General features: G+C 48.8%; 1 protein-coding gene across 1 annotated transcript in view; it reads right to left on the reverse strand.

Annotated features, from left to right (window-relative positions):
- Positions 1 to 3,682: 3,682 nt before the first annotated feature.
- Positions 3,683 to 14,883, reverse strand: part of LOC138773899 (heme-binding protein 2-like) — a 29,998-nt gene continuing 18,797 nt past the window's right edge. Inside the window, exons 4-5 of the mRNA XM_069954375.1 lie at positions 11,861 to 12,026; positions 3,683 to 4,074 (exon numbers count right to left, since the gene is read on the reverse strand). Of these exons, the coding sequence (XP_069810476.1) occupies positions 3,894 to 4,074; positions 11,861 to 12,026 (347 nt within the window). The 3' untranslated portion in view covers positions 3,683 to 3,893. The remainder of the gene's footprint in view (positions 4,075 to 11,860; positions 12,027 to 14,883) is intronic.

The following is a 14,883-nucleotide window of genomic DNA, read 5'->3' on the forward strand; positions in this document are numbered from 1 at the left end:
AAGGCCTGATAACAACTGTAAACGACCGCTGATTTGCTAGATCGGCCCTCGTTTACTGGGCCTATTACATGGCCCGATAATCGTTTAACAAGGGCTGCAGGGACATTGTTACTGATGTTCTTGCAGCCCTTACTTTTACTTTATACATTACCTGTCCAGGCTGCAGGGCTCCTCTTGCGGTCTTCTCCCCAGGTCCCGCGTGCTCCAGCTTCAGAGCTGCCTGTCTGAGCTGACAGGCCGCTCAGCCAATCACTGGTTATAGCGGTCCCGGCCAGTGATTGGCTGAGCGGCCTGTCAGCTCAGACAGGCCGCTCTGAAGCTGGAGCACGCGGGACCCAGGGAGAAGAAGACCGCAAGAGGAGCCCTGCAGCCTGGATAGGTAATGTATCTCGTCAGTCACCGGCCGCGCACCGCTATTACACGAAGATGCGCAATTGGTGCCCGACAATTATAGGTTCAAACCTATATCAATGATCATCGGCTGATCGTTGTATTTATTACACAGACCGTCAATAGGCCGAATTGGGCCGATTCAGACGATTATCGTTCCATGTAATAGTACCCTAACAGTAACAACGCACAAACTTTCAGAATTTTAGATAACATTAACAATGAGAGTGATCATGTTGTCTATATAATAAAGTGTAATGCTGCGTTTACACAGAACGATTATCGTGCGAATTTGCGCGATAACGATCAAATTCGAACGATAATCGTACGTGTAAACGCAGCGAACGATCAAACGACGAGCGAGAAATCGTTCATTTTGATCTTTGAACATGTTCTCAAATCGTTGTTGAAATCTTGCAGCATGTTTTAATGTTTGTTATGAAATAAAGCATTTAGATTTAAATCTTCATTGGAGTGCTGGAACCATCACTGTTTTGTGCATACTGCAGAAAATAAGCTCTTTATAGTTTAGACATAAGTGTGAACGGCTTGAAATCACCTTGTAGTGTGAGTTGAACTGGAGTGACTTTTTGTATAGCTGAACTTGCAGTCTAAGTTGAACTTGGTTAGAGGTTGTGTAGCTGTACTAAAGCGATCAGCTGGGGTCTTTAGAGAAGAGCTACCTACACCCACAGGCATGAACTTCCCATCTATTGCTGTCTATGGGCACAGAGTGACACAGATCCAGTGATGTAGGCTCCACTTTGTGGAAAGAACTAGCTGTCTGGATTACTGGCTTATGCACTTTGCTTGACTACTGACTTGTACCTGGAATGATCCTCAGGATAAGAGAAGAAAACATCAGTTCAGCCTGGATAGGATTTAGTTTCGGTGTTTCACAGCCCCTTGCTTGCGGTGCACTAGCTGGACATAGCTAGGTTATCAGAAGTTACAAAGAAATAAAGTATAGTCCTGCACATCGGCCCTGGCTTCCTGGCCAGCCCCAGTAAACTCTCAGTAAGCTGTCTGTAGTGTTGTCTCTCATAAGCTCGCTAACTAACAACCAGAACTAGACCCCACTAACCCAGTTCCAACCCCACTATATAAAACCTTGGCCTTAAGGACAGTATCTGATTGGGTAGAAGGATGGAATAATCCTTTGTGATAAGGCATTAACTCTTGATTTAGCTAGCTCAGGGATTGACTAAAGTGTAGTGCAAGTGTACAGTGGCACGACTCATACAATCAATAGAGGAAATCAGTTAACCCTTAAGCCCCTATTCCACGAGCCGTCTAGAGGAGCAAACGAGCGCTCTCAGCGCTCGTTTGCTCCTCGTTCCCCGCTCGCTGCCGCCGCTATTCAACGCGGCTGCAGCGAGCGGGTGAGTGCGGGAGGGGCGGCGGGGAGCTGCGGGGGGGAGCCCATAGGATACAGCAGCGCCTGCTGCCGATGCTCCTATTCAACGGAGCGATGGCAGCAGATCGCTGCTATATCAGTCGCTTGTTTTTCAAAATGTTGAAAAACAAGCGACTGCAAGATTAGTCAACATGAATGATGTCGGCTGATCATTGCACTCTATTCCATGGGACGATTATCATTCATATCGGCCAATATCGGCCAAATACGGCCGATATTCGTTCCGTGGAATAGGGCCTTTAGTGTAGTGGTGTAGTGTTGTGGTGGGAGCATCATTACATACACTTCAGTCTCAGAGTCTATAACACATGGTACCGACCTATACCTGGTGCTAGAAAAAGACAGTGGACCCCGCTCTGGAACACTGCACACCTTATTATTGCTGCTGTGGGCACTTCTGCTAGAAAACACCACTGACGCTGCCAGATAGAAAGGCATGAGATTTAAACATTTAAAATCTTGTCTTTTGTGTTACAACCTGATGATGAGCTGCTGCAGCACACGGTCATGCTCCATGATTCAGTGGTGATGGTAGGTGGTCATGGTGACTAATATATATCCCTAAATATTGCCAGATAGTTTAGATCTCTACTACACGACTACAGTTTCTCTTTTCTTTTTTTTCTTTTTTTATAAAGCCCTTTGTAAAAACTAAATGAACAGTATAAATTGTGGATTCAAAAATTATTAAAAAGAAAAATGATTACACAACTTACCAGTGAAATATCATATTTTCTTGTCTAGTGAAGTTATTAATCAAAAATATATATTATAATTTCACAAAGGATCTTTTACATAATATATTTTTTTATTTGTCCAAATGGAAGGTAAAGTATAACCATTAGAGTACATGCACACTAAGGAAATCACGCAGATAACTTGCCACGGATTCCGCTGCTTGTGTCTGCGCGCTCCAGCTTCACTCTCCGCCCCTCCCATAGACTCCATTCTATGGTAAGGCGGATTCCGCAGTCTTCCCAAAGAATTGACATGACTATCTTTGGGCGGACAGCGGAATCTGCCTGCGCATAGAATGGAGCCTATGGGATGAGCGGAACTTAAAACGGGAGCGGGGGGGGGGGCGAGCGAGCATGTTATTCACGTGATTTCTTTCTATCGTCCTAAAAAATAAGAGGATGTTTCATATATATATCTCAGATACACATCAAAAACTTAACAGGAGGTTCAGTACCTGTAAATCCTTTGCTTTACTTACACCAATCCAGGGGACAGACACAGACTGCATAGGGGCCTCTGTGCAAAAAATGTGCCTGGGCCCCCCAATACGCAAACCATGTCACCACATTCCTGGTTGCCCCATCCCCACACACTAGCCATTCTGGCTTCCCCCTCATCCTCACACACAATAAGCCACCAGGCCTCCAGTGGTCCTCCAGGTCAACAGGATGCCTGCTGCGATCGTCAATATACGACTGCCAGGTGACATCAATGGTGCGCCGTCCCAAGTCGTAGTGTGGCGCCACTGAAGCTTCCCGTGGCCTACATATCCAATAGATGAGTGTGGTATGTGAGGCAGGCCGTGGCTGCTGGAATCTTGGCACTGGTGGGCCACGGGTGACAGCCCATCTGATCAGGCGCCTGGTACATAGGTGGATGGACAATACATAGCACTTATGCAGCAGGGCCCGGTGCAATGGAGGGGCCCACTAGGCTGAGGCTCCGAGACCGAGCCTGAAGGGCCCCTCTTTTGGCCTGGGCCCCTGTGCAACTGAACCAGCTGCACAAATGATATGACCGCCACTGCACAAATCAGACAATACAATAAAAAGTGAAGTAACAAACTTTATTTATTTTGTGAGAGACAAATTATTCAGTAAGTTACAGCAGGAACTGTATGGTAAATATATGGTTTCTTAGGAATTGATGCAGTTTTGCATTGCAGATTTTTGCCATGCAGGACGTATAACATACTGTACATGCTCCACCTGTACCTGCACCCCAGCAACTGGTGGTAAAAGCAGGTGAAGTTTTGGCAGCGCAGTTCTTGGCCACATGGCAGAAATTACTACATGTATTGGCATTGTGAGAAATCTTTTCTTTATCCAGCTCCCACTCTAAATATTTGTTACTTCTTAATTGCAAGGAGCCATACTTCATTATGACGGTCACTACGTTTTTCCGGAGGATCATAGATGTTACAGGCAACGAAGGAATCATCAAAGGGAAGATCCAATGTAGTCAGTTCTTCTGCCAAGGCACTAATGTGTGTAGCGAAGTCCTCTTTTGAAGCAAATCCACCAAAAGATCTACAAACAATAAAAAACTTGTTACATTAGGATTTCCTAGGTAAAGTGTATACTAAATATGAAAAATCATAGTTTCTTCTACATACTGAAAACATCATCTCAATTATTTTTCTACTATACTATTTAAAGTCTATTGACTTTACCCATGAGGTTACTGTGGGTACCCAGCAGAAAATGACAGCCAGAGTGCCATTCATTGACGCTGGTTACCTCTTTATGCGACATGCAAAAGCAACTGTGGTATCTAAGAAGTTTGATGAAGGGGCCCTACAGTACAATATGTTATTATGCTGCTGGTTATGGAAAAAAATCTAATGAGCACTGAGCACCATCAATATCAAACACAAGGTGGGAGATTTATCAGACATGGTGTGATAAAGTGAAACTGGCTCAGTTGCCCCTAGCCCCTAGTCTGTGAGGAAGAAAAAGTGGAATCTGATTGGGGATGTGGCTACCTCCTGTTGGCTTGTGTGGTGTCCCACCATAGGTGTTACTAGTATATATATTCCCTTGCAAAAGCCTGTACTCTAAGTAGAAGTGGTAATGAAGTAGTACCTACGCTTTGCCACTAGATGTCGCTAGTATGTATGTCTTTTACCTATGTATTGCACAGCTGTAGTACTTAAGGGGTTATTGTTTTTGTGATTTGTGCACCAATGAGAGCTCTTTCTCTTCTCCACCTATCTCTATTCTTCTTTCTTCTTTGCACTCTTTTCGCACCCACTCACTGCAGGTATTACATACCCTGAGGAGGTCCTTACATGGGGAGAGGAAGTGTAGTCACACTTAGTCTTAGTCTGGTTCCTGTACAGAGAGGACACAAGCCAGAACAGTCCCTACAGCAGTCACGTTGGGCCCTGGCTTATGCCAGGTCCCCTGTTAGAGGACAAGTCCAGAGTAGTCTAGCCTGCAGACACACATGGGAAGTACGGACACTTTTCCTGAAAGCAGCACTTCCATACACTATGCAGTGCTAAACGCTCACCAGTGGCGGATTAAATGTACCCTGGGCCCCGGGCTGTCCACCCAACCTGGGCCCCCCGCCCACCCCAGCAGGCTGTGTGGGGTATATAAGAATACATAGATCTGTGGGGGATCAGTATATAGAAGTGACCCCAGAACATCACTAATAGGGGGAGATGTTTTTATTCTATCCCCTATTAGTGATGTTCTGGGGTCACTTCCCTGCACTGAGCCCCCACAGATCTATATATTCTTATATGCCCCAAAGCATGCAGTGTATAATCCACCTAGGACCCAACTACAACAGCTGCAGGCACTACAACTCCCAGCATGTACTGACAGTCTGCAGCCCTCATAATATGCTGGGAGTTGTAGTGCCTGCAGTTGTAGTTGGGTTCTAGTTTAAAAGTTTTTGCTAGTGTACTGTAGTGACCCCGGGGCTGTGTCAGTACACTACTGCAAACAATACACTGACCCATTTAGACCACAATGGTACACAGGCTCTACACACTATAGGGCTGGGTTCACACTATGTATATTTCAGACAGTATTTGGTCCTCATGTCAGGTCCTCATAGCAACCAAAACCAGGAGTGGATGGAAAACACAGAAAGGCTCTGTCCACATAATGGTGAAATTGAGTGGATGGCCATCATATAACAGTAAATAACGGCCATTATTTCAATATAACAGCCGTTGTTTTGATATAACAGCAAATATTTGCTATTAAATGGCGGCCATCCACTCAATTTCAACATTGTGTGATCAGATCCTTTCTGTGTTTTCAATCCTCTCCTGGTTTTGGTTGCTATGAGGACCACAATACTGACTGAATTATACTGTGTGTGAGCCCAGCCTATAAGTGATTACAGTGCAGTTACTAATGACTCACAGGTGACGTCTTCTCCAATTGCCGTCGCTCACTTTTTCCTTTCTTCTCTATTTGGCACAGCATCATGAAGACTTCTCCGACCCCAACTCAACTGCAGGCGGGGAGCTGGGGGTGACTGGGGAAGGGAGGCAGCTGGGGCGACAGGGGGAGAAGCTGGGGCGACAGAGGCCGGGGGGGGGGGGAGCTGGGGAGGCAGGGAAGCAGCAGGGGGTGGCAGCAGGGGGAGAAGATGATGGGGGTGGCAGCAGGGGGAGAAGATGATGGGGTGGCAGCAGGTGGAGATGATGATGGGGGTGGCAGCAGGAGGAGAAGATGATGGGGATGGCAGCAGGGGGAGAAGATGATGGGGGTGGCAGCAGGGGGAGAAGATGATGGGGGTAGCAGCAGGGGGAGAAGATGATGGGGGAAGCAGCAGGGGGAGAAGATGATGAAGGGTAGCAGCAGGGCGAGAAGATGATGAAGGGTAGCAGCAGGGCGAGAAGATGACGAAGGGTAGCAGCAGGGTGAGAAGATGATGAAGGGTAGCAGCAGGGGGAGAAGATGATGGGGGTAGCAGCAGGGGGAGAAGATGATGAAGGGTAGCAGCAGGGCAAGAAGATGATGAAGGGTAGCAGCAGGGGGAGAAGATGATGGGGGTAGCAGCAGGGGGAGAAGATGATGGCGGTGGCAGCAGGGGGAGAAGATGATGGGGTGGCAGCAGGGGGAGAAGATGATGATGAAGGGTAGCAGCAGGGGGAGAAGATGATGAAGGGTAGCAGCAGGGCGAGAAGATGATGAAGGGTAGCAGCAGGGTGAGAAGATGATGAAGGGTAGCAGCAGGGGGAGAAGATGATGGGGTGGCAGCAGGGGGAGAAGATGATGGGGGTAGCAGCAGGGGGAGAAGATGATGGGGGTAGCAGCAGGGGGAGAAGATGATGGGGGTAGCAGCAGGGGGAGAAGATGATGGGGGTAGCAGCAGGGGGAGAAGGTGATAAAGGGTAGCAGCAGGGCGAGAATATGATGAAGGGTAGCAACAGGGGAAGAAGATGATGGGGTGGCAGCAGGGGAAGAAGATGATGGGGGTGGCAGCAGGAGGAGAAGATGATGGGGTGGCAGCAGGGGGAGATGATGATGGGGTGGCAGCAGGGGGAGAAGATGATGGGGGTGGCAGCAGAGGGAGAAGATGATGGGGGTAGCAGCAGGGGGAGAAGATGATGGGGGTAGCAGCAGGGGGAGAAGATGATAAAGGGTAGCAGCAGGGCGAGAATATGATGAAGGGTAGCAACAGGGGAAGAAGATGATGGGGGTGGCAGCAGGGGAAGAAGATGATCGGGGTGGCAGCAGGAGGAGAAGATGATGGGGTGGCAGCAGGGGGAGATGATGATGGGGGTGGCAGCAGGGGGAGAAGATGATGGGGGTGGCAGCAGAGGGAGAAGATGATGGGGGTAGCAGCAGGGGGAGAAGATGATGGGGGTAGCAGCAGGGGGAGAAGATGATGAAGGGTAGCAGCAGGAGGAGAAGATGATGGGGGTAGCAGCAGGGGGAGAAGATGATAAAGGGTAGCAGCAGGGCGAGAATATGATGAAGGGTAGTAACAGGGGAAGAAGATGATGGGGGTGGCAGCAGGGGAAGAAGATGATGGGGGTGGCAGCAGGAGGAGAAGATGATGGGGTGGCAGCAGGGGGAGATGATGGGGGTGGCAGCAGGGGGAGAAGATGATGGGGGTGGCAGCAGAGGGAGAAGATGATGGGGGTAGCAGCAGGGGGAGAAGATGATGGGGGTAGCAGCAGGGGGAGAAGATGATGAAGGGTAGCAGCAGGAGGAGAAGATGATGGGGGTAGCAGCAGGGGGAGAAGATGATGGGGGTAGCAGCAGGGGGAGAAGATGATGGGGGTAGCAGCAGGGGGAGAAGATGATGGGGGTAGCAGCAGGGGGAGAAGATGATGGGGGTGGCAGCAGGAGGAGAAGATGATGGGGGTGGCAGCAGGGGGAGAAGATGATGGGGGTAGCAGCAGGGGGGAGATGGGGCAGCATGGAGAGCAGCTAAGGGGCAAGGGGTACAGCCGGGCGGCAGGGGGTATAGTCGGGCGGCAGGGAGCCAGGGTGAGCTTCCGGCAGAGAGAGCCTGTCACGCAGACCGGAAGCTCACAGTGCAGCCCCGCGGTGCCCGAACTTCTCTGCTTGGCGGCGCGCATGATGTACGGGCACCGCAAAGACGGCAAGGAGAGAGGGGGCGGTGCTGCGGCGGACTCCGACAACAGCGCGCCACAGCAGAACATCACTCGGGGGCCCATTGGGCCCCGAAAGTGATGTGCTGCTGGCGCTGCTATGTAAGATCTTAATGTGGGCGGCGTGGGCCCCCCCGGAGTCTTGGGCCCCGGGCGGCCGCCCAAACCGCCCACATTATAATCCGCCACTGACGCTCACAGAGAGGACAAGTCAGGTATCATCCCAGCCCACACTGAGAACAAGTCTAAAGGTGTAGGACAGTATCTTGAAGCAAGAGGAACTGATCCGGATAGAGCAAGGTTGCTAGAAGCCTACGTACTTTATCTCGCAGCGCGGGTGTAATCAGAGAACTCTGACCACTCTGCTCAACTCAGGTAACAAGGTCTGTGGCTTGTGTCACCCTCTAAGACGGGTCACCCGACACTGTTGGGCAATAGGTGGTGCAAAGACAAAGGTCAAAACACGGGCACAAGTATTCTCTCTACTCTCAAGTATTCTACTTATTCTACTTCTACAGTTCTAGCAGGGCACAGTCCTACATTGGGTTGGGACTCTCGACATTCTCCTCTCTACTTCTCTGCACTTACTCTACTTCTCAGCACGCAACCAAGCCAGCATGACTATTCTTCCCCTCAAGCTTTCAGCACAAGTCTGGTCAGTCAAGTCCAAAGTATATTGTCAAGTCACAAGTCTACTGTATACTACTGTATCAAGTATTTCTGAAGTAAAGAAGAGTTTATTTATGGTAACAGTGCTATGGGGGTTATTACGTAAGCACCAACACAGTAATTGTCCCTTTCTTGGGTCATCTCCCCTTTCTGTGGGTGGCGGTACCAATAGTCCAGGTGGGTCACGACCCTCTCACAGCCTGGCAGGACACCGACCACAGGGGAAAGGGTATAGCTTGCACACTAAAATAAAAGCAGGTGTGCCTCTACACCTGTGTGCCCACCTGGCACTGGCGTCACGACAGTACAACATCTGGCAGAGCTATACTTCGACCAACCACCACAGTAGTGGCGTCACACAGTGCCACTTAGCAAGTGACCGGTCAAGCCTCACAGTGGGGAAGCACCACACTTGCACTCAACCCATGTTTCATGGGTGGTATAAATAGAGATTTGGCTCATATCTGCCCGGTTTTAGAGTTATTCAGCCCAGGAGAGGCCATTGCTAGTGTGAAAATGCTAGAGTAGGACCATGTCCCTTAACACACCATAACGTGGTGACATGGTACACTCTGTTTAATCAAATAGTTTGCTACGATCCTTATTGTTTAAAATCTATAGAGCAATTTTTTATCGTGTGTACACTAGGGGGGGGGAGTATGCACGGTAAGCACTTGCACCTGTAGGTTGCTGTTGCACCTTCTTTTTTTTAGGTTCTATAGTGTACCACTGGCCAATAGACATTAGTGATATTCAGTTAAGTGGACTGCAGAATAGGGGTTTTTAAGCTCACGTATTTTTTTATTTTAGATTTTTAGATTTTAGAAATATATATTAAGGGTACAAACCCACTTGACGTATTTGCTGCGTGAATCAGTCTTAAAAATAAGCAGGCAAAACGCAGGTTGGCTTTATACAATTGTTCTGCGTTAAAATACGCAGTTGCGTATTTTTGAAGCGTGAAGCTTGTTGTTAGCAAAGCATCAGTTGTTAACAACCTGTGCGAAAAACGCATGTAGCTTCATGCTTCAAAAATACGCAATTGCGTATTTTAACACAGAACAATTGTATAAAGCCAACCTGCGTTTTGCCTGCTTATTTTTAAGACTGATTAACGCCGCAAATACGTCAAGTGGGTTTGTACCCTAAAGGTTATGTTTGACTAAATAGTTATCGGGGAACATCTAGGCTCGATAGGACTCTTGGCCCTCTGTGCCGGTGTAAGTTTGTATCGAACAGCCTGGAATCCGTATTAGTTATAGGCATTTTTTTGAGTTGGAAAGTGACACCATCACAACTGGGAGGAAAAATGCTGGGAACTGGGGGATCCCGAGGCTGGTCCCACCACTCACTGACCACGGGCACTGGGAGAGGTAAGTTGGTACTTGTGATCAATTTCTCCCCTGCCTCTGCCGGCTGCCGGAGTTTATAAATCACCAGACTTTATCAATTACCCCCACGTACACTCCCTCACAAAAGATGCAATAAAAAGGGGCCAGATTAACCCTATGTGCCTCAAAATGGAGACAATGAAAACATCGGCTTGTCCTATTAAATCAAGCCCCACACAGCTCTAGGGATGGAAAGTTCAGAACACAGCAACACATATCCACATGCCCTGGAACAAATTATCTATATCTCATTAAAAATATCACTAGTCATCATCAGACTGTACAGACTTAAAGGGGTAGTGCGGCGCTAAGAAATTATTCACAGAATAACACACATTACAAAGTTATACAACTTTGTAATGTATGTTATGTCTGTGAATCGCCCTCTTCCCTGTGTCCCACTACCCCCGCACTTGTACCCGGAAGTGTGGTGCATTATACATTACCTGATCTGTGTCGCGCCCGTCCGCCATCTTGTGCCACGACCTCATCTTCGGACGGACAGCCGGAGCTCTCCGATCGCCCCGAGTGCCAGCCACCCTTTGCCGCGTCATCAGATGCTCAGCCCCGATTGGCTGAGCACAGTTATGCTCAGCCAATTGCGGCTTAGCATCTGATGACGCGGCAGAGGGCAGCCGGCACTGAGGACGATCAGAGAGCTTCGGCCGTCCGTCCGAAGATGACGTACTGGCACAGAAGATCGGGGACGGGGGTCGGCACGTGGCAGGTATGTATAATGCACCACACTTCCGGGTACACGTGCGGGGTTGGGGGGACACAGGGAAGGGGGCGATTCACAGACATAACATACATTACAAAGTTGTATAACTTTGTAATGTGTGTTATTCTGTGAATAATTTCTTAGCGCCGCACTACCCCTTTAAGGCCCTATTACATCAAACAATTATCGGCCATACTTGGTCATTACCGGCCGTTACAGCAGATAAACGTTTGGTGTAATAGGACATGTTGAAAGACCACCATCAGCCCACATGCGCAATGTCGGCTGATTGTGGTCACACAACATGTTGAAAGCAACGGTCTGCTACTTGTCCCCCCACCCCGGAGGCCTCTGACTTCGATGATCAGCCCGGGCTGTCCAGGCAGCCCCTCCCACAGCTCCTTGTGGACCCTCCTGCGGCTCTCACTTGCTGTCTGTGCGTGTAATAGCAAAGAGAGTGAGCAGGGAACGAAATGTGAGCGCTAACCTGGCAGCTCGTCTCTCGTTCCCCCTTATTATAAGGCTTGATCAAACAGCAGAAAAAGCAATAATCGAACTCGAACCTTCCGCATTTGATTGCTGATGCATTCATGGTCCGTGCGGAAGGAGGAGAAATCCCGGGGACCCCCTGGATTTCTGGGATACAGCCTATTACCTAGTCTGAATCCCGGAATTCCAGGCGGTCCTCGGGATGTCTCCTCCTTCCACATGGACCGTGAAGGCATCAGGAATCAAATGCGGAAGGTCCGGCTAGGTTCGAGTTCGATTGCCTACCGATCAAGCCTACTCATTATCAGGCCGTGTAATAGAGGCTTATTTGCGTCTAAAGGAATGTTTATCAGCTTTTAAAGGAAGCCCTTTCAACAGATATCAATTATTTCCTATATCCAAAGCAGAACGTATTGACTACAAGACAGTCTTAGCAGCCTTGATTAGATACTAACCTCACATAAAGTGATGCTTCTGGATATTTATGAAGGGAAAGGGTTGACTTTAAGGGCTTTGGTGGATTCTTCAAGCTTTCTGACAGGAATGCAGACATTGTCAAGTTTACAGTCTGATTCCCTGGAACCATTATTACTAGAGGAACAGTCGGTTTCATCTTCAAACCTAGAAAAAATAATTGAGCAGACAAAAAAGTAAAAAAAGAAAAGAAAAAGTAGTATACATCCATCAATGAGGTACTAATCACTTATGCTGAAAAAGTCTGCAGTTTTAGGCAACTTTGATCAAATTTAGCAAACTTGCCTTTATCTACGTTGTTAACAGCTCATTGTCTAGGCTCCTGACCACCACTCTGCTCTAAGTGGAGTGGTATGGCTGGTGTATATATAGTGCATATATATATATATATATATATATGCAGTGTCCCAGAACAGCCCTTCTCATGGTCACACTTGTATTATAACCAGTTCTGTTCTGGAAAGCTATGGTCCACTGCAAACTGTGTGTATTGTGTCACCCATGCAGTATTCAGGTCTGCTATTTCATTCATTTATTGCATGTATATTCAGGTATCAGTGCCTTATGATATTATGTCGCCCCCTAGTGTTCAAGTATGGTACTTCTCATGTATATTTCTCTGTATATGCCTAATGGTGTGATGATGCAATGGCTGGATGTCACGTGACTGTGCCCTGCTTCCATGGTAACTCCAATGGTCATCGAGCTTTTGGCTGGGGTTACCATGTGACTTCCTGTTCTACCTCAGTCTATCTCCTGCCCCATAGGGGATAGGGTGTGTTGCTCTGCTGTTCCTGTGCAGTCTTGTCTTGTTCTCCACCTTCAGGAGACAAGTTCAGAGTCTATTCCCTGCCCCATAGGGAATAGGTTGTGTGTTTGTCCTCTCTCCCTGCTAAGAGAGAGGCCTGCGTGTGCTCTGCTGCTCCAGTCCACTGGCTGTGTTCCTGTCTCAAGTCTCAAGATTCTCATCTGGGTGTCGATTCTTCAGTCATTCTTCAGTTCCTCTCATCATCATCTTCTCAAATCAACAACAGCAAGTATTTCATTCAAGTCTCAGTCCACCCAGCATCTCAACTTCAGTTTCATTACTACTCCCATCATTCAGCACGCTACTCTCACAGCCTATTGCAGCATCACCCCTTACTCTGCTTTATTCAAGATTGCCTTATTCCCGGTTGCATCCAGAGAGACTGTTGCTACTGGTTACCACCGTTACAATAAATATACAACTACCGTTGTTTCTGAACCTTGGCATTGGTGTGATAATTGGTGCCCTGACTAAGGACAACGAAGAATCGCTTGCCCAGTATTCCCGCATGGTCAGGAGCCCGGTGTCCAGCTGTATCACCCTCGTGCCTACACCGTGACCACATTATCCTAAAGCTGCCCCGGTTCCTGCCTGTTAGCATCATCTACACTGCGGAGTGGCCCCTAGGGGCCAGGGCATAGCATATACTATATATAAATATATCTAAACATCTTCATTACAGCTATATACAGTATACAGCAACAAGATCACCGCTTTTAGAGCAGAATGATGGTAACCTAGACAACGAGCTGTCAACGATGGGAGGTTAGTGGCATATTAGAAAGTATAGGACAGGCATATCAGGAGAAGGTGTCACGTTTGCTAAATGAATGCATTTGCAAAAGTACTTGACAAGCCCTAGTTTATCTATATTAGTTGAGATAGGAATACTCCTTAAAGTGACTCTGCACCCACAATCTGCACCCCCCAAACCGCTTGTACTGTCAGTCAGATAGCTGCTTTTAATCCAAGATCTGTCCTGGGGTCCGTTCGGCAGGTGATGCAGTTATTGACCTAAAAACAACTTTTAAACTTGCAGCCTTGTGTCAAATTTGCGTGGCCTAGAGTGTCTATGCCCTAGGCTTGCACCGCCTCTCCATTCCTCCTCCCCACCCTCTTCACCATTAGGAACGCCCCAGGCAGCATTTTTACTATTCATCACCTGTCTGAACACTGCACATGTGCCTTAATGATCCAACAAATGTGCTGTGTTCACACAGGTAATGAATGGAAGAAATCCTGCCTGGGACATTTCTTATGGTAAAGAGGGTATAAACAAGGGCATAAACACTGTAGGCCACGCCAATTTGACAAGTTTAAAAAAAATTTTTAGGACAATAACTGCATCACCTACCCAGGCCTGTACTTAGAGTTCATGCTGCCCCAGGTACTTTGAATGCTGAGGCAGTTGCAGGGGGAGGGGGAGAAGCTGGGGTGACAGGGGGAGGGGGAGAAGCTGGGGAACAGGGGAAGCAGCGGGGGCGACAGGGGGAGGGGGAGCAGCTAGGGGTGGCAGGGGGAGAAGATGGGAGGGCATCTGGGGTGGCAGGGGGAGGGGGAGAAGCTGGGAAACAGGGGGAGAAGCTGGGGCTACATGAGGAGGGGGAGCAGCTAGGGGTGGCAGGGGGAGAAGATGGGAGGGTAGCTGGAGTGGAAGGGGGAGGGGGAGAAGATGGGAGGGTAGCTGGGGTGGCAGGTGGGGGGGAGAAGCTGGGGAACAGGGGGAGCAGCTGAGGCGACAGGGGGAGGGGGAGCAGCTAGGGGTGGCAGAGGAAGAGGGAGCAGCTGGGGCGACAGGGGGAGGGGGAGAAGATGGGAGGGCAGCTGGGGTGGCAGGGGGAGAAGATGGGAGGGCAGCTGGGGGAGAAGATGGGAGAGCAGCTGGGGGAGAAGATTGGCATCAGCTGCGCCCGCATCAGAACCTCCCACAGCATGCAATAAAGCAAGCGGCCAGAGCCGCTCGCTTCATTGTGTGAACTGACAGGGTTTCCTACGGCCGCAATTCATTGAATTGCCGCCGCAGAAAACGAACATGTCAGTTATTTGCGGCGCCACATGGGATCCCGGCTGGAGCGTATACGATGTGTATACGCTACGGCCGGGATCCTGTAGATCAATAGGCAGTGTTTCTAGGCGCATAAAGTACGGCCGTTGTTGCCAATGGCAACAACGGCCATACTTATACTTAGTATGAAT

This window comes from Dendropsophus ebraccatus, chromosome 15 (assembly GCF_027789765.1).
Source record: "Dendropsophus ebraccatus isolate aDenEbr1 chromosome 15, aDenEbr1.pat, whole genome shotgun sequence".
Lineage (NCBI taxonomy): Eukaryota > Metazoa > Chordata > Amphibia > Anura > Hylidae > Dendropsophus > Dendropsophus ebraccatus.